Genomic DNA, 19,196 nt, shown 5'->3' on the forward strand with positions numbered 1-19,196 from the left:
CAAGCATGTGGTAAGTGTGAGCAGTTTGATAAGTCGCATTCTAGGCCTTGGTTACTGGTCAGTATACGTGCATAATTGGAATATATCTGCAAAACAGTTGCTAAAGTGTGCAGGAAAAAGGTTCTAGTCAGTGTGAAGAGGTTCGGATAACTCAGGTGAAAAGAGCGCCAGAAGGGTGCAATACTGATAAGGATGCATGCCAAAAAAGGCTCGAGCTGGAGAAGAAGGATTGCTGGGAAGGATCAGCCACAAACAAGGGCAAAAGAGTCATTTCACGAAGAGAGTCTACCCTAAAAGTCAAGGGCTAGCCTCCCTATAAAAAGAAGCCACTTTGAGAGAAAAGAGGAGATCGAACTTCCACACTTAGTTAGAATTTCTCTCGGTAGATCAGTTCCTTCAGCATCATCCTACATCTTCTCATTCCTCGGCACAGCCATGGTCACCTGAAGTTCCATCAGTCTGCCGGAGATTCGCCTTCCGTCATTCCAGCCAGTTGTTTCCGTAGTAGTAGCAATTTCATCGCCCGGAGTGGCAAAAACAATCTTTATTTGCTTTCTTAGTTAATCTTTACTTGTTTCCTTACGTTGGATCTGTTGCACTTTCAGTTTCCGTTTGCTTTTGAAGAGTTTCGTTTAGATCCAAACACCTTTTATGCAATGAAGTTGTTTTTATGCATTTCTTTCGGTTCGATTATGTTTCATTCTGCCTAGGTAGCTTAGATCTAGCTGTTGCGGTAATTCTAAGTGTTAAAAGCATGATTTCATTTGGAGTTGTTCGATCTGTGTTTGTTAGTTAAGTTGTTGCCTAGATCTAATTTCTGAAGTGTTTAAGTGCGAGATCGGATTTACGTGATTCTGCCACCTTGCATGTCATCCAGTATGTGTAGATCTTGATTTCGCATGTTTCATCTTCAAATTTTCTGGTGTTAATTTGAGGATCTGAATTGTGAAGTTGTTAATCTGCAAATGTTATTCATGGAATCTGAGTTTGTTTGATTTCTGCATATTTGTTGAAGACGATAACATCCACATCTAAGTTTGGGACCACTTTTACTTTTTTAGTTACTTTTTGCTTTTGTCTTTTGCTTTTCATGCTGGTACCCTACAGACCTGACAGTGTAGACTCCTAACTACCTCTTATTCTCTGTTATTCCGTTTAGCCTTTTATAGTAACCACCTACTTTCCACATGTCTCTGAAACACTTTGTTCCCCACTCTCACATACACAGCCACACGTCGATCATTTTCACACCTACTAGTCAGTAGAGTAGCACCTTAAATTCGCGCCTAGATAGGATCTCAACCCAAAGCGTGGTAGCTAACCAAACACTTCCAGAATATCACCACAATTACCAAAACGCATCATCTCTGTGGGATTCGACCCTTACCTCCACTATACTAATCAGTAGAAGTAGGTCGAGGAATTTCTTTGATGGTCAGGTTTAGGCTTAGCTGGGGTTTCTATCCTGATCAGTAGGATATATCCTCGCTTTACACGACACCTGCACACCTGTTTTCGCTCATCATAAAGTAAGAGAAAATAATTATGTTATATTTTTCCAATAAAGGAAATGGTTCCCTTTAGGCGGGATATCCCCAAAAGAAATGCGAGTCGCATGGTAGAACATATGGAGCACATATGCTAAGACTTCAACTAGGGAAAGAAATCATTTTCCAACTAGATTAGGATGGTGAGTATAAGTAATTATGTTATTTTGCATGAAAAAATGAAAAAAGAAAAAGTAAATGGTTCACTTTAGGTTGGATATCCCCAGAAGGATTACAATTCTTTTATGGTAGGACAGATGGAGTACATGTTTAGAGACTACAATGAGTGAAAGAAATCATTTTTAACTGGATTAGGATGGTGAGTATACATACTCCATCCGTCCCTATGTGTCACACTTTTCTATTTTTGTTCGTCCCTTATTAATTGTCCAACGTCAGCGGCTCTTCATAGGTATTCTTTCTCTGCCCTGCCCCGCTAGTTTTCTTGCCCTTCCCCCTTTCCATGACTTGTTGAGTTGTTGTCGTCTCCATTGTACTGATTTCATTGTCATCAGTGTTTGCCCCTTCCCACTCAAAAAACTATCGTTCGACTCCGTTATCAGATGAGGTGAAACAATATATAGAGAGTCGGTTTCCTAGTCCATCGGGCTACTCTGGACCTAGTTACTATTGAAGGTGCAATTGTTCATCTCGTGGTGTGGATCAAGGTTCTTGAAGAGGTTATGCAAACCCATTAAATTTTTTAATGTGAAAATGATATGGATTGAAAGGGATATGAAGTAAAAGAATGGGAAAACGTTAAAATAAAGGTGTATCAATTTTTAAGTTCGAATAAAAAAAATGAAAAATCTCACCCACCACCCTAAACCCCCCCCCCCTGCCTATAGCGGCTTGCACCCCCATAATGGCGTCTCCAGCAGTCACCCCTCTCCTGCAGCTTGTCGTGATGCCCCTCCCCAGTCGTAGGTGGAGCCCATCATTGGCCCGTTCCGAACCCCCACAACGAGGACGGCCAGTGTGCCTCTGTTGGCGTAGCAGCTCCCCCTCAAATGTCTCACGCTGAATACTCATAATCAAAACATACAAGTATCCTTTTCACATTAAAAAGTACTCCCTTTCTTTAAATTCGACCATCAAAAGTAAGGCAATCAAACATAAATATAATTAGACAAAAAAAGAGCTCAACAATAATTAGCCCGAATTAACAAGTTGAATTACGCCCATAATTCATTATACAAAGTCAGCAAATTTCCTTCTTTAAAGCGTTCGCATGTTTTCACAAAAATAATTAAAATGGAAATTTCTATGATTGATTCAATCATAAGACATACTACAATATGAGATAAATAAAATGGAATTTGTTTATGATTGATTTAATCATAAGATTAAAACTGAGACAGATAATCGCAAGTTATAATGTAAATTTGGCATGACATAAAAAACCAAGATATATTGTCATGTGCCTAGTTTTCAAAAAAAAGGCAACGGAACAAGAGATAAAATTAAACATGGTAACATGATAACCGAACAATCCCTAAGTTGACACATATAACAATGATATACTAAATTACGACTGAGTTATTTAGTTTGGTACGAGGTTGTCGCGTGGAATAAATCGAAAGATTATAGAATTAACTGCCATTCCAAGTCTTCAATAAAACCAAAATTACTTCATGCATGCAGTTTGCCATGAGCTTCCCCCAGCATCACCAAGTATAACTTAACAAACCTGTTTCTTCTTTACTTCTTTTTCTTATCAACTCCTCGCCTGGATTTTCGCTCTGTTTCACCAAGACATGCCTCCTCTTCACGGATGAGTTCTTCTTGCTTCTTCAAGACAACATCCTCTTGGTATGCAGCCTCAATATTACTGTAATAGCAACAACAAGAGCAAACAATTATCAAACGAAACAGCAATAACACTTAAACATTAACATAAAGTAAAAAGTAGGAGACGAATTGCAAACTAGTCATTGGGCAAGTATGAAGTAATGAAGGAGCAAACAATATATTTTGAGAATAAAAAAAGTAAACACCAGCAGGAAAATGGGGAACTTTTTACTCGGTGCAGGAAAAAATTCTTAAGAGTAAACTATCCATTTAAAACCTCCAATATTCCTCCCCCTCATTCTTTTTACAGAGAAGAGGCAGGTATATGCACCAGTAATATGAATAAAACAACAGCTTCTCTCAAGTCGCAAGTAAAGTTGTTGAAAAGACAAATCATTGTGTGTTAAAATCTACTCAAGCATATAGCTTCAATAAAATATCAGATGTTTTTAGAGCCATAAGCTCCTAATCTTATGTATGAGTGCATAATCAAGTTGTTTACCTGAATATGCGGGATAAGACAAATATCTCAATAGTTTGGCGACCGCATTCAGTAAGTCTCCTCTCATCACGTTCAATAGAATATTTGTTGAACTCCTCTCCTACAATCCCATCCTAAAACAACAGAATCTAAATAAGAAATTGTAACAAAAATAGGTCGTGGAAGATATATATCCAAAACAATTTTCAAAACCAAATGGAAGGAGAAAAAAAGTATTAACAACAAAAATAATTGACGGGATCATGGATGGTGGTCATAAAATTGATTTTCCCAACATTCAGAATAGTAGCAGCTATAAATAAAGCAACTCACTGAAACAAATTAAGAAATGGCTACAGAAACACATATAGTCTGACAATAAAAACCAGACCTTAGTACGGTTTTGGGGATCCTTCTCATCCCTTGGAGGCAAACGTTCCGTAGCAACCCACTCAAGCAATAGCAATACATCATCAGCCAAAATGAATGTATCATTCTCAATGCCAACTATAGGAATTGGTAATTCTTCTGCCTCTAAATACTTGCTACTACTCTTCTTACCCTTATTCTGACCTTCAAGAGCTTTCAAACCACTATACAAAGTATCCAAGACAAGTGTAGATGTCACCTCCTTTTCTATGAAAAATTGCTTCACAACAACTTTCAGAATGGACTTTGACTTCTCTCGTGACATACGGCGTCGGTCACTTTGGTCCATACCCAACCAGAAAGCACAGAAACTGAAAATTGATGGGAAGATGTAAATACTTCGCTGGTATCACACCACTGGTTAGCGATCAAGTAAAAAGAAAACAGCTCGCAGAAATTGTCAAATACAGGAACAAAATACTATGAGATATCAGTTTCAGAAAAAAATTATTGCAAGGATACTAAAGCTGTCATCCACTCTAGGGGATATATAATTAAGAAATACATGGGATTTTCATTCAACCTTAACATAGTACTTTTAGTTCAATGGCCTTACAGGGATCTTTACCTACAAAAGCAAAGGATATCCACTTGTTCTCGACAGCCAAATTTTCATTTGCATATGAGAATACATGTCATGCACAGACGACTCAATTCTGAATGGATATTGGATACACCTTTTCAAGCATCTACTAGAAAAGAATACACTTCAAAAAATATGTTGGTGCCTGACGATATAAATCAAGCCCGATTAAGTACTGTATTAGATTTGATGAGAAATAATATTTCAAGCTGCCATTCAACAAATCTACAATGCCATTATAGAATGATCAAGGTAAATGATGCAAAGTACTGCTTTTGAATAAAAAAGAAGCTTAATTAAAGAATATTTAAAACAGTGTGTTCACAGAAAAGAAGAGTATGATGAATAGTAGAATCAGAAACATGCAAACAATACCTAGACCATTTAGCTTTATCCTCTAATAGCTTTCCGAGTTTTGTCCTACGTTCTTCCACAAAACACCGACAAATCTGTTCAACGTTCTTTAAATAAACTGTTATAAGTTCTCTCCGATATTGACAGTCAAGGCAACGAAAAGGTCGATCTAGTCTTCCCCTGCAAGTAGCATTAAGGTTTACAGTGGAAATGATTAACCAAGTTATGCTGATAAGTTCAAGGGCGTTCACATATGCATGCAAGAAAAGAAGATAAAAGCAAGTAACTAGTCATCATGTTCTTTACATAAGTCTAAATTTTATTTGAAAGCTTTTTGAGTAATAACAAAATACTGGCTTTACACCATAATACCATATCCACTTCTATTGTTTCAATTGTATTCTTTGCAAAAGTCCAAAGTTTATTTGAAAACTTTTTTGCAAAAAACAAAATACTGGCTTTACACGAAGAAAAAGATATTTGGAACTCCCTTAGTCACGGCTAAGATGACATATTTCTTAGTCGGCACGGAATTTTAGGAGTGGTTGGTTAGTACTTTGTTTAATTGGAGAGAGAAAAGGTGGGTGTAAGTATTAAATGGAGAGAAAAAGAGAGTTGGATATTTTAATTGGATAGAGAAAAAGTGGTTGGGTGTATTCATTAGAGAGAGTTGTTTTATTGTTTCTAAAAATAGAACTGTGTCATCCTATTTGTAACAAACTAAAAAGAAAAGTGTATCATCTTAGCTTGAACTGAGGGAGTAATATTTAACTTACAGCTAAACCAAGAAGAAGGCAAGGAAGATTAGCTAGCTTAATATAGACATCATAGTTTAGTGTGATTTATCAAAGGAAATGCTCATATGGATAGTGAGAATTGCATAGTGATATTTCATTTTCCAAATAGCCTGACTTTTTTTAAGACAATCAAATCCTTGTGCTTTCAGAGAAGCAAAGTTCAAGAGACTGTCATATTAAGCATAAACACAAAAGGCTCTCATTCACAGAACATGAACAGATCGACTTTCATCTCTTGATTTCTTACTAATAAAAAATCTATGATGTAACAAATATTGACAAACGAGATATGGATATTATACCTGATAACCTGAACTTGAGCTTTAATTATCAAAACATCAGCATCAATAAACCCATCCTGCACCTTTGATAGCTCCATAAATTTCTTCCATCCCCAGTCATGTTCCTTCTTCCAAAAATGATGCAACGTATCTTCAAGTTTTGATCAAATGCGTCAATTTTAAGGTTTTGGTGGTAGAGATATAAATTATAATAATTGAATAAATACCAGAATATCTAGACTTTTTTGGATCTTTATTCACAACAGAAATTGTGAACTGGGCAAAATGACTCCACCCTGTTCATAGATGAAACCAAGTCATGCAAGTTGCAAATCAACAAACTAATGTTTCTATGCATTACCACAGTAAAGTGGTATACCTGGAAGAAGCTTGTCATGATTTGCAACACAAAGAAACAAAGAGAGGTGATTGCAGACATCACAGCCATGTGGATAAATCAAAATATACCTATCAAACAAAGAGAGGCATAATAGATTAGTTTGCAGATCAACATTCCTAAATGGATAGTAAATGACTAGGAATAATGCAAAATAAATGGGTTGATCAAGCAAAGTATAAGGTTATTTACTTAGGACCAGGTTGATTCAATTTAATAAGGATAATTACCTAGGACCAAGTCGATTCAATTTAATTTTTTGAGTGAATATTTACTAGTACTAATTTAATTTTGAAGAAGCATTACCGATGGAAAAAGCCAAACCCATACTCATATCTGCTAAAGCCTCTGGAAACACATTTGAACTCCAAAAAGGAGTTTAAAATTATAGTCTATAAATAAAGAAACACACAAAGAATCCAGATATATAGCTCCCTCTTTAATTTACTATACCAAACCAGGCTAGAAGTCTATAAAGGACACCAACTAAGTTTACTGACATAAACAAAGGTCAGATGCCTCATAATGGATTACTATAATTCACGTTGCATAAAAATAAATTTTTTTGCATTAAAGGTTAAAATCAAATCTGGTCAACAAAATCAGCTTAAATAATAATGTCATAACAATGACTCCGAAGTCAGCAGGTCAGATAATACAGCTGACTGAGAATCTTTACGCACTGCAATGGCAGAAGGAAAATTGACAGGAGACCATACCATTTGTAGCCTCCAACTTCAAATGCATTGCTACGAAGTTCTCTTTTGTTGATTTGAGAAAATTTATAAATCTTCCATGTATACATTCCAAATAAGTCGGATGGCTTTGGACCTGCAGCATAATAGTGACAAAATAAATGTTGCAAGGTTAGAGACTTTTGTTTGAACAAATGATAAAGATGATATCAATATCCAAAAAACAAAAGTTCAATAGATCGCAGTTTTATAAACAGCTCAAATTGTGCGGTTCAAAATCTAAAAGGAATGCTGCGTGCTTTTTAGCAAGAGAATTCTCCACACCAGGTTGAGTTAAACTTAGAAACCAAGAACATTTCCAAAGCTTTCGGAGAAAGAAATACCACCTTAACCTAGGCATAATGTTAATTTGAGATCAGTAGTATATGTTACTCCCAGATCCACAAAAATTGGAATTTCTCTTGTACAAAAAGATGTATATAATTTTGGATTCATCTTCCTTACATCTATGATGTAACTTTAGTTGCAACATATTTTCTCTCAATGATTCATTAAAGGTCTCCTTCAATCCCTGAGCTTAATCAAATGAATAGAATTCGGAAACGAATATCGAGATGTTGCAGACAGATATCGAACAGAATTTGCAATATTCAACCAATATCATGCATTTCCTATGCATCAATTGCCATGAGCACACAAGGAAGATGATGAATTCAGGTTGCCAGGAAATATACAACAGAAATAAATGGCACACCTCCATCATCGTCACTGTCCCAGTAAGAGGGCGAAGTTGATAGACTCCCATTTTCAACCTGCTCTAAAGACAATGATCTTCCAGCTCCAGCCTCCTTAATTGCAACTCCAGCCATTTCCCCCAATCCGTATTATCCACCACACTTCCTCTGTATCACCTGCTTTGATTGTATCAATTGACAAGTCACCAGATGATTATACATAATCAAATACGCATTATAGAAACATTGAATTACAGTAATCAAACAAATAAATACAACGATCAATCCATCAGAAATACGAGAATTACAGTAATCAAACAACGATCAAACCAAAATTACAACGATAAATTCCAGCCCTTAATATCCTCATAAAGTCGAAAAAAACAGATCAGATTAGGCAAGTCTCGATAAAACCTAATTCCTACAGTCCAGAAACAGTAAGAAGAATCGATAAAATCAGCCCAAACAATATCCATTTTTGAAGACACTAGTGAATGTTACCAATCAATAAAAAAATGCAGCAGCAGCATACGAGGAGCAGCGGAGGAAATTTTTTTTTATTAGTCCATATTTATAGAGGTCGATTTGTATGTACGGAGTAGTATATTTTGGAATTTGGAGTAGGGTTTACACTGATTTTATGCACAGCAAGCCCATCTATATGCCATGATGTGAGTAATATAAGTCTAATATAATATGGAAAGTATAGACATCTAATATATTGAAATTTTCTTCACTTTTTGCCTTTATTTCTTTCATGTAAAATTTTGAGGCATATAAAATTACGGTTCTGTTCTTCTGCTTTATTTTATATTTTAAAATTTTCTTTACTTTTTTATATACTATTCAAAATTGAAATTAATTAATATATATACTAACAAACTTACTAAATTTAATCTTTTGTTAGTAGTATATTAGTTTATTAATTACATCTATATTTTATTTTAATAGCAAACAAAAAAATTATGTTTAACTTTGTTAGCATGTATCCGAACAAAGTTTGGAATTAAATAAATTAGTATACGTTTAAATTATGTTAACTTTCTTATCATATTTATTGATTAATTTTAATTTATAGTAATACTTTTAATAGTATATATAAAAATTAAATAAATATTAAAAATAGAAAATAAAACAGTGGAAGAAAACTCTAATTTTATACGCATCAAATTAAAATTTCAAATGAAAGAAATAAAGGCTAAATAATTGAGTAAATTTTCCATATATTAGGTGTATATAGTTTCCATATTCTATATGATTATTGATGTAAAAAACTATTAGTTGGGCGTACCATGTCATATTGCCAATTTGGTGTGTCTAGACTAGGGAATATTTTCTCAAAGTTCTTATCGTGAATTACAATCTCTACAATCTCTCTCCTCATTACCGTGAAACATAGGCCTGTCAAATTGGGTACCCGCGGATACCCGATCTGAAAATTTCAGGTACCCGATCCCGAATTTCTCAAAATCTAATACCTGATACCCGATCCGAAAATGATTTCGGGTACCTAGATACCCGACTCAGGTATCCAGTCCCGATTTTGAATTTTAATTTTAATTTTAATTTTATTTTTTTAACAAAATTAACTACAAACTTTTAGAAACACAAACTTGTAATAGTTAGAATTTGATACAAACTTGAATTAGTTCGATTAAGAGAAAAAAAACTACTACAAATTTTTAGAAATAAAAAATTCATAAGTTATAGCATCCATCATTCATCAATAATAAACATCACAATTCATATAAACCCTAAATGTGACTTAAGAGTGAAAGATTTAGGGACTAGATTTAATTATTTAATTTTTTAAATAATAGAATTAATACATAATTTATTAAATTTAATTTTTTTTAAAAAAAATCATGTAATTCGGGTAATTTGGGTATACCCGATCGGGTATCGGGTTATCCGATATCTGATAATTCAGATATCCTATACCCGAACCCGATCCCAAAACTCGAAAAATCGGATATCGGATATCCAATTACCCAATATTTCAGGTTCGGATATTGGGTATCCAATACCCGATATCCATTTTGACACCCCTAGTGAAACACATTCAAGATTCATAATTACATAGTAATTTATAATACATTATATAAATGGTAGGTAATATATCATTGAATAAAGTAATAATTGCCTTAAAAATCACCAACTTTGCCCGAATTCCGTTTTTTTCCACGACCTTTAAAATTGGCGTATAAAGTCACCAACTTTGTCGGGTCGCTGGTATTTCCCAAATTGAACCGACCCTGTATTTTTCGGCAACTAAAAATCCTATGTGGCATGCCTGAATGTTGACGTGTCTGGTATAAAAAAATCTTGAAACGACGTCGTTTCTTAAGGATAAAACGACGTCGTTTCATCCACTAACATGCAAAATTAGGTTAAAATATTCACTACAATTCAACCCCAAATCAAACACTCAAAGTCCCTCTCGCGATTCATCCACCCGCACCCATTGTCGATTCTCAGAATCAAATCGCGATTCATCCTACAAATCTGCTGCAATCCCGATTGTCCTTGAAATCCCTTAACAAAGTAAGAGCATAGTTTCATTTTAGGGTTCGATTTAGGGTTCAATTTTAGGCTTCGATCATTTTGTTGAAGATGCGATTGATTTCGTTGGCTTTAGGGTTCGATTTAGGTTTCAATTTTAGGGTTTACTTGTATTACCGGGTTTAGCGTTCAATTTTGAATACGCGATTTTGTGGTTCCCGATTTGTAGTTGGATTGGGCGATTTCGAATGTGCAATTGGCAATGTGTATTTAGGGTTAATGACTGTTGACATCCCGGATGTTAAGTTTGCAATTTAGACTTGTATCGGTGTTAGGGTGTTGTATAAATGTTGAGCTTGCAATTTAGACTTGTATTGGTTGAATGGACTAGTATGAATGTTCAAATGCGATTTTTTCGCAGGATGTCCACTTCTTCCCAGAATTCGAGCAGAACTTGGCCGAGGTTTGAGGCAGTCGTCTGTGATCACGGTCTTGAAGCTGATGTGGTGACATCCAATACGGATGCCAATCTCGGACGACGCTTCTATCGTTGCCAAGTCTGGAAGGAGGACGATTGCAAATTCTTTCGTTGGATTGATCCATCATTGTCACCGAATCAAGAGTACTTCTTTAAAAATTTGAAGCTGGATAGGGACAACGTGCAAAGAACATTGAGAGATAGAGTTGCTAAGCAGGATGCACTTGACGAGAGCGTCCGTTCTAAAACCGCCGAAGTTGAAGCACTCCAAGGTGTTGTCGCAGATTTGCATCGTCAAAATCGGAACCTAAAGGTTGTCATTTGCATTTTATGTATCGTCATTTGGATATTGTCGTAGCTTAACTAATAGAACTCCAATGTAATAGTACATGCAAGTTGAACTCAAGTGTAATACACTACGGAACCAAGAATATTGTAGTGATTTTTCCCCTATGAATACATTGAGTTATTGAGTTCAAAAACAGCTTATTTAACATTTGCATCATACATCACTTTTGGATCGCTCCTTGTTCTCCATCTTTCTCTATGGTTAAAGTGCATAAAATTTGAAGCTATAAGCATTAGGAACTTGTAATGGATGGAACCTGTAACAACACACATGTTGTACACATAATAGTTTCGATGCAAGAACACACAAGGTGAAATCATAATATTTTTCTGCCTCAAAATAACATACACGGTTTACACATAATAGTCTGGTGTCCACAAAAAACCATTGTTTTCATCCAAATACAACTACTTCCCAAATCGAAAAACATTGTTTTCTTCCTAATTCAAATACTTCAACCAGCTTTCAACCATTGTTGGTGTTGCTTTCTTGCGTGGGGACTGAGCCATCAACAACTCCAAGGCCTCCTCCATGGCCTCCAGTACGGCCTCCATCACGGGTTCCACGACCTCCCCTTCTTCCAGATCTCCCTGTTATTGCGATGGTACCACTTTCTGCATTGAATGGTGTCTTCCGAGGCCTTCCCATTTTAGCCTACAAGTTGAGTACATTGCAATGTTAGTAAAAATTGGAACAAAATAGAGCGTACATTGATTACAACTAGAGTGTAATACCTTTGGCTCTGGTAAAACTTCAACTGGATCGTTCTTGCAAGTTCTGGAGTTGTGACCTTCTTGTAAACACTTCTGGCATGTCATCACACAAATTTTCCTCATTCTATTGGGTCTGACTGGATCCTTCTCGAATGGGTCCCTCATTCGCACCTTCTTGGGCCTACCAGGCATCTTCTTCACAGGTGGAGGTACAACCGGGTACCCCTCAGCATGAGGCCAGAGCTTCTCCCCATTTAATGCTGGCAACCCATATCCATAGGCAGACTTGTACTTGCTCAAGGAGAAGTACCCATGTACATAATCATCCACATTCTGCTTGAGGAAATGAATAGCAACGCATGCATGGAGACAAGGGATGCCAGTCAAATCCCATTTCCTACACCCACATTGCCTTAATGAAGGAGTCACTAACCTATCGTCAAAGTGACTAACTTCAAATTTCCCCCTCCCCCCCAACTGCAGGAATGGTAGTACAGTTTCTACTTTCATAGACCATAGCTTCAATTTTCTTCCTCACCTTTGGACACACATTTGAATTTATCCTAGCACTCTCCATGTCTAAACTCTTTCTGTATAGCCTCTCCATCAGTTTGGTTCTCATTTCATCTAGCATGTCTAACACATGTTTACTCCTTGCCTCAAGAATGTAGGCATTGAAGCATTCACACCCATTGTTCAGAATGGTATCAGAGCAGTTGTCAGGAGTTAGAAATGCCTTACAGAATCTGCTTGGGTTCTTGTCCATTAAGTCTGCATATGCCTGTCCATCTTCCTTCTCGAGCTCTCTGCAAGTAATCTCATAATCTTCCATGTAAGTACTTCTAACAAGCTTCTAGAAAAGCTGCTTCAAAAGTGGACCTTTGTGAGTTTTTTTCCAGTTTGCATAGATATGTCGTGCACAGTTTCTATGCTCAGCCAGTGGAAGTAGACTCTGTACAACAATTTTAAGTCCCTATCAACCAACATTGTTAGTGTCAACATAACAAATTATACTGCATTTTCACAAATTATACTGCAGTTTCAAGAGTGTCAACATAACAAAGCCCACAACAAATCACAAATTAGACTGTATTTTCAAGTCCCTATCAAGCATAATTCAAAAGTGTCAACAGAACAAAGCCCACAACAAAACACAAATTAGACTGCGTAACAGATATGTGAGTATATTATATACCTTTTGATGATCACTGATAATTGTAATGCCTAGTCCTTCACCCAATGTCAACTCCTCAATCAGAATTTTAATAAACCTAGTCCAGCATAATTCATTCTCAGCTTCAACCACAGCCCAAGCAATGGGGTACATTTGATTGTTTCCATCAGTCCCTACGACAGTGAGCAATATCCCACCAAGATATGTCTTGTGGAAAGCCCCATCTAGACCAATTACAGGTCTACATCCTTCCTTGAATTCCTTTCTCAGGCCACTGAAACCGATGTACATAGCCTTGAAAACAGCACCAACATCTACATGTAGTTCAAACCTCCCTTCTCTGTCAGACTTACTCAACTCCAGAATGTAGCTCCTCATTTTTGCATAATGAGCTTCAACCGTTCCCCTCAGCATGCCAATTGCCTTTCTCTTGGAGTGGTATAACCTCCATTTGGTTGCTTCAAATGCAAACCATTGCATCAAGTCCTTCCCCAACTCCTTACAGCTGAGCTCTGGCCTAAGTCTAAACACATGCAAGTATTTTCTGGCAATCCAATTTGAGGTCACAATCTTGTTTCTCATAGCCCTAGGACATGTGTGCTCTGGTTCAAGTTTCTTTATCACTACAGAACCATTCATCTTCACTATACTCCCAGAACAGAACCACTTGCAAGGACTCTTGCAAGCTGCCTCAAACGCCTTTCTACTTGCCCTTTTGAAGTGTATCTCCCAACTATTCTCTTGCAAGGACTCTTGCAAGCTGCCTCAAACGCCTTTCTACTTGCCCTTTTGAAGTGTATCTCCCAACTATTCTCCACTGCATTGTCTGTCAGAGCATCCCTTGCTTGAAAACCATCAACAAATCTCATTCCAATGCACAATTTCAAATTCTTATGATCACGCCGTGGATCATACATCACTTTACCATGCCTTTCCAACCTTCTTCTCCCTTCATCCTGAGAATCAGTTGAACTAGAGTATATGTCACCTTCTTCAGAATTCTCATCCTCAGACACATAGTCACTTTTCTTCCCTCCACTGACCAGGCCATAGAAGATGTCATCCGTAACAACAAACTCTGTTTCTTTCTTTTCTTTTGCCTTCTTCCTCCCCTGTATATATTCCCCATCCTCAGACACTAACTCCTCAGCATCCATGTCATCATCAGTTTCATCATCCTCAGAAGATGGTATATAACTCCCATCATCCTCACTGTCATGTCCCATACCCACTCCCATATTTTGATCAGCCATATCTCCCACACTCTCATCAGTTCTAGCTCTCTTTTCCACAGACACATTTAGAGCTCCCACATCATCACCCAGATCCTCAGCATTGTTATCCTTGCCTCCCACATCATCCCCCAAAACATCAACATCAGAATTCCTATTTGCCTCATCCTCCACAACACCCTCTCCCACATCTTTATCCATATAATACCTACCTCCCACATCATCACCCACACTCTTTCCAAACTCCTTAGCTGCAGAATTCCTATCCCCCATCCTCTCACCCACACTTTCAACCACTGACTTCTGGGAAGACTGGAACAAACTCTTCTTGATACTACTTTCAACACTTTTCTCCACAACATCTTTGGTAGAAACTGACTTCAACTTGCCAGCCTTTGAAGTTGTTTGCTTTCTACGCCTTGTGGTAGACATGCTCTTATTCACAGACTCAACATTACTCCTTTCCACTGACTCCAACTCAACCACTCGACTCCTTACAGCTCCATCACCCATAGTGTCCCCCCCACCCACGGATTGATCTTCATCAATCTGCTCTAGTCCACCCTTCTTCCCACCTACAATATACACATCACATATTTGATGCTTCACTGTGGTCAGAAACTTCAGCATTAACATCACCTCTGCGCCACCCTTGATGTTAATAAACTCCATTCCCCATTTCTTTTAAGCATAGTCTATCCCAGCTATCAAACCCTAGTTTGTTCAGTTCATCGACTAAGTCGAAGTAACCAAATCTATCTAGTTCAAACCCACTACCTTCCCACATTTCCCCACCTATGTATTTCTCACAAATCCTCCCATCAGGAATGAAATTCCCCCATGGTAAATACGAAGCACAAAAGGTTTGTTCGGATTCGGCTTGTCTGGCCAGAATCCCAGCCACATCTTCATGTTTAGGGTTTAGGAAGCCTTACACACAACTCGTGCCCGTCCGTCGCCGTTGAGGACGCCAATGGACTCGTCGTTGTTGTCGATTAGGCCGTCATCGTCGCTCGGTCGTCGATTAGGCTGGTCGATTGTCGATTAGGTTTAGGAAATTTGGGGGCGATTTGGGGGTGGATTGGGGGTGGGTGGGGTGGGTTTTTAGGTTTTGTAATTTTAATTTTGAAAATTTATTTATTTTTATTGCACAGTCAATTATGCTTGACCATGTTAGCCGCCACGAGACGCCACATCAACAAAGTACGACACGTCAGCTCGCTCTTTCGCCGGAAAAACCGTCGTGGGAAATCGGCGACTAAATGCAAAGTTGGTGACTTTATACGCCAATTTTAAAGGTCGTGGGAAAAACCGGAATTCGGGCAAAGTTGGTGACTTTTAAGGCAGTTATCCCTTGAATAAAATCATCAAGTATTCAAGTCATTACCGTGAATTGTAAAATACTCATCGGTTCCTATTAAACTAAAAACCCAGCCCTAAGCCCAATTGCAAAAACAAAAGAACACAAAAAAATAGCATTGCTACATCTCGTTTTATCTTTTCTTTCATCCCTTTCTTCTTCCTTCCCTATTGCCCATCATCCTCAACTATAATCAAATTAATTCAATACAAATTAGTAAAATTAAAATAACATTAGCGTTTTAAGATAGGATGAATCGTAGGGCACAATTCCGGACGCCGTGGGGTCAGGGGCTGTAGGGAGGAGTTTTTGCCGGCAGTTCTCCAAGGATGGCGGTGGGGTCGGGCCACCCGACCCCACCTGCCCCCGCCGCTTGCTATTATTACTATTATTTATGTTGGCTTGTAAGAGTCTCCACTATAAGGCGGACACTCCAATAGCCCCGCCCACTTCTTTGTCCATAGCCCCAATTTTATTGTCCATAGCCGCAAAAATTTGTTTCCGCCACTATGGTGGACACTTCCAATATCCCCAAATTTTATAACTAATTTTTATTTTAATGTTTTAGTTTATTTTAAATCAATTATAATTAAAATTATCGGAATGTAAATAATTAGAAAACGAGATAATTGGGATCGAATATTCGTAAACAATTGGAACCAAATAAAAAAGATGTATAAATTTCTATCTCCAAAAACGTGCAATACCCCTCTTTCTCTCTCCAAAAGCGTGACTACCTACTCCTCCTTCCTTCCTTCTTTCTCCTTCCTCCTTCTTCCTTCTCCAATCTCCCTCTCCCTTACTAAAAATTGTCGAAATTTTTTTTAAAAAAATAATAATTCGAAGGGGGCGGCCGGCGCGCCTATAGGCGCGGTGATCGGGGACCGGCGCGTCGTTGCACAAAACACGCCGAAGGGCTGTCCGCCCCGGAAAATTCATCCGCCTCGGGGCGGACGTCCTCCAAACTATAACTCGGCGGGGCAGCGGCGGGAAGGGGGCGGCCGGCGCGCCGTCCCCATAGTGGACACCCTAATGTTCAGACACCAATGAATGAAAGAAATGTTAACTATAGTGCATGTTTTGAGAGTACAATAAATAAAATAAATCTGTTTCCAAGTGGATAAAGAGTAAAGACGATGAGTATATTGAGGGATATGATTGTTGAAATATATTGACATTATCATTTTGATTTGTACTCTAGTATCCAGCTTAGTTATCCTATGTAAAATTAGTCCAGATTAGCAAGTTTAATTACGCCAATAATTCGCTATACAAAGCCATCAATATCATTCTTCTTCAAAGTAGTGTTAGCTTAGTTAAAATGAGATAAACTAAAAAGGAATTTATCTATAAGGGCATCAGCAGTGGGGCGCCCTAAGGCGCGCCACGTCATCAGTTTTATCCTCCTACCTCCCCACCTGCAGTGGAGCGCCGTAAGGCGCGCCCTATGGCACGTCACATCATCATTTTTTTAATATTTACAAAATCCATACGAATTTAAAAAAACTAATAAATTAAAATACGAATTTCAAAAACTTCATTTCATTTAATAAAAATTAATACATTACAATGCGAATTAAATAAAACGCAAACTCAGCGACGGCGGTTACGAGCCCACACTTCTTCAATCATGTCGCTCATGAGCTGCGCATGATCCTGTTGGTTGCGCATTGAGGCCTGTCTAGATAGAACCTCATTGAAGCCTAACGGTAACCCTCTATCGGGTGTCTCAGTCGACCTGCCGGACGAGCTAGATACACGGTCATCTTCATTCCAATCGGTGATGCTTCCGCCTTCATTCTCGACTATGATGTTGTGCATGATTATGCACGCATATATGACATCGGCGATGACTTCCTTGTACCAGGAACGAGTCGGCCCTTTCACAATTGCCCACCGTGATTGGAGCACACCAAATGCTCGCTCGACATCCTTCCGCGCCGACTCCTGCTTTTGCGCAAATAAAACCCTCTTCTCACCAATTGGACAGCTGATCGTCTTTAGGAAAACTGGCCACAGTGGGTAGATGCCATCGGCCAAGTAGTACCCCATATGGTATTGGCGTCTGTTGGCAGTGAACTCGATGGCCGGGCCGTTGCCGTTACATTGCTCGGTGAAGAGGGTGGACGAGTTGAGGACGTTAATGTCGTTGTTCGACCCGGATACGCCGAAGTAAGCATGCCAGATCCAGAGTCGATGGTTAGCGACGGCTTCGAGGATCATCGTCGGGTGGCTTCCCTTGTATCCACTTGTGAATTGGCCTCTCCACGCCGTCGGACAATTCTTCCAATGCCAGTGCATACAGTCGATGCTCCCGAGCATCCCAGGAAACCCGTGCCTCGTCTCGTGCATCTGCATCAGACCCTGGCAATCAGTGGTAGTCGGCTTGCGCAAATATGTGTCGCCATAGGCCTCTACATCCCCCGACAAAAGCGCTTCAGACACTCGCGACCTGTAGAATCCCCGCAGTGGAGGTACTCGTCAAAAAGGTCCGCCGTGGTGCCGTATGCCAACTGACGAATAGCAGTCGTGCACTTTTGCAATGGTGTAAGGCCGGGTTTGCCGATGCCTTCCTCCCGAAACGTGAAGTATTCATCACGTGAAGATAATGTCCGAACAATGCTGAGAAAAAGGTACCGCGACATTCTAAACCGGCGGCGGAAAACAGTCGGGCCCCATCGTGGTTGATCGGCAAAATAGTCTTCAACCAGACGTCTGTGAGCTTCCGGGTGGTCACGTCGGACATACGTCCTATGTCGAATAGGCCTATGGACTTGCTCAGCCGCCTCCTCCTCGCGCTGCACTCCCGCATAGCATGCCGCCATGGCCTCTTCAACGGCTGCATCTAATGCTTCTGACGTCGAACTACCGGACTCAGACGAACTAGAACTATTGGTGTCGTCGCCGAGATTCATTTTATTTGGATGTTGAGAGAGAATATGTAAAGAGATAGTCGATATGTCCGTATGTACAAATGAATGAGAAACGAGATTTAAATAGAAAATAAAAAATGCGTGCCATCGTCCGCGTAGCCCACAGTGGGGCGGACGATGGCGCGGCCGATGGCCTATCGTCCGCGGCCATCGTCCGTGCTATACTCCGCGCCCTTAGTATAGGGCGCGACGATCGTCCGCGGCCTATGTCACGCACCCGCAATGGGGCGGACGATGGCGGGCGCGGACGATGCGAGCCATCGGGCGTGCCATCGTCCGCTCCATTGCGGATGGCCTAATTGAATTAAATTAATCAGAGAGGTGAAGATAAGATAAGTAATTATGAGAATCTTTAACATTGTGTAG

The 19,196-nt window shown here is 38.9% G+C and overlaps 4 protein-coding genes across 5 annotated transcripts; 1 reads left to right on the forward strand and 3 right to left on the reverse strand.

Moving 5' to 3' along the window:
* Nucleotides 1–2,922: 2,922 nt before the first annotated feature.
* Nucleotides 2,923–8,742, reverse strand: LOC121775912 (TNF receptor-associated factor homolog 1a-like). 2 transcript variants are annotated; one of them, XM_042173000.1, is made up of 10 exons: nt 8,591–8,742; nt 8,110–8,266; nt 7,380–7,491; nt 6,643–6,731; nt 6,491–6,559; nt 6,285–6,414; nt 5,207–5,365; nt 4,211–4,559; nt 3,841–3,953; nt 2,923–3,378 (listed from the first exon to the last, which is right to left on the reverse strand). In XM_042173000.1, exons 2-10 carry the CDS (start codon nt 8,222–8,224, stop codon nt 3,249–3,251), a joined length of 1,266 nt encoding a protein of 421 aa, XP_042028934.1. In that variant the 5' UTR covers nt 8,225–8,266; nt 8,591–8,742; the 3' UTR covers nt 2,923–3,248. The 2 variants fall into 2 exon arrangements, with proteins under 2 accessions (XP_042028934.1, XP_042028935.1); XM_042173001.1 differs by lacking the exon at nt 8,591–8,742 and adding an exon at nt 8,398–8,563.
* A 2,271-nt stretch (nt 8,743–11,013) lies between these two features.
* Nucleotides 11,014–11,427, forward strand: LOC121776861. Its single transcript, XM_042174016.1, has one exon. It carries the CDS (start codon nt 11,014–11,016, stop codon nt 11,425–11,427), a length of 414 nt encoding a protein of 137 aa, XP_042029950.1.
* A 456-nt stretch (nt 11,428–11,883) lies between these two features.
* Nucleotides 11,884–12,963, reverse strand: LOC121776862. Its single transcript, XM_042174018.1, has 3 exons — nt 12,670–12,963; nt 12,153–12,608; nt 11,884–12,072 (listed from the first exon to the last, which is right to left on the reverse strand). Exons 1-3 carry the CDS (start codon nt 12,961–12,963, stop codon nt 11,884–11,886), a joined length of 939 nt encoding a protein of 312 aa, XP_042029952.1.
* A 250-nt stretch (nt 12,964–13,213) lies between these two features.
* LOC121776863 lies at nt 13,214–13,944 on the reverse strand. The gene is made up of 2 exons (XM_042174019.1): nt 13,327–13,944; nt 13,214–13,234 (listed from the first exon to the last, which is right to left on the reverse strand). The coding sequence occupies exons 1-2, from the start codon at nt 13,942–13,944 to the stop codon at nt 13,214–13,216; spliced, it is 639 nt and encodes a 212-aa protein (XP_042029953.1).
* Between the last annotated feature and the right edge of the window lie 5,252 nt (nt 13,945–19,196).

Source organism: Salvia splendens, chromosome 18 (genome assembly GCF_004379255.2).
Source record: "Salvia splendens isolate huo1 chromosome 18, SspV2, whole genome shotgun sequence".
In the NCBI taxonomy this organism is placed as follows: domain Eukaryota; kingdom Viridiplantae; phylum Streptophyta; class Magnoliopsida; order Lamiales; family Lamiaceae; genus Salvia; species Salvia splendens.

What these genes read in the sequence shown, in the direction of transcription:
- LOC121776861 (XM_042174016.1), top strand. Translation starts at nt 11,014, where the DNA reads ATGTCCACTTCTTCCCAGAATTCGAGCAGAACTTGGCCGAGGTTTGAG.
- LOC121776862 (XM_042174018.1), bottom strand. Translation starts at nt 12,963, where the DNA reads ATGGAAGATTATGAGATTACTTGCAGAGAGCTCGAGAAGGAAGATGGA. An exon ending in ATTCAAATGTGTGTCCAAAG is followed by an intron (nt 12,609 to 12,669) that starts GTGAGGAAGAAA and finishes CCATTCCTGCAG; the next exon opens with TTGGGGGGGAGGGGGAAATT. An exon ending in AAGTTTTACCAGAGCCAAAG is followed by an intron (nt 12,073 to 12,152) that starts GTATTACACTCT and finishes CTCAACTTGTAG; the next exon opens with GCTAAAATGGGAAGGCCTCG.
- LOC121776863 (XM_042174019.1), bottom strand. Translation starts at nt 13,944, where the DNA reads ATGAATGGTTCTGTAGTGATAAAGAAACTTGAACCAGAGCACACATGT. An exon ending in TTATCAGTGATCATCAAAAG is followed by an intron (nt 13,235 to 13,326) that starts GTATATAATATA and finishes TATGCTTGATAG; the next exon opens with GGACTTGAAAATACAGTCTA.
- LOC121775912 (XM_042173000.1), bottom strand. Translation starts at nt 8,224, where the DNA reads ATGGCTGGAGTTGCAATTAAGGAGGCTGGAGCTGGAAGATCATTGTCT. An exon ending in GAAGTTGGAGGCTACAAATG is followed by an intron (nt 6,732 to 7,379) that starts GTATGGTCTCCT and finishes TTTGTTTGATAG; the next exon opens with GTATATTTTGATTTATCCAC. An exon ending in GTCTTATCCCGCATATTCAG is followed by an intron (nt 3,379 to 3,840) that starts GTAAACAACTTG and finishes TTGCTATTACAG; the next exon opens with TAATATTGAGGCTGCATACC.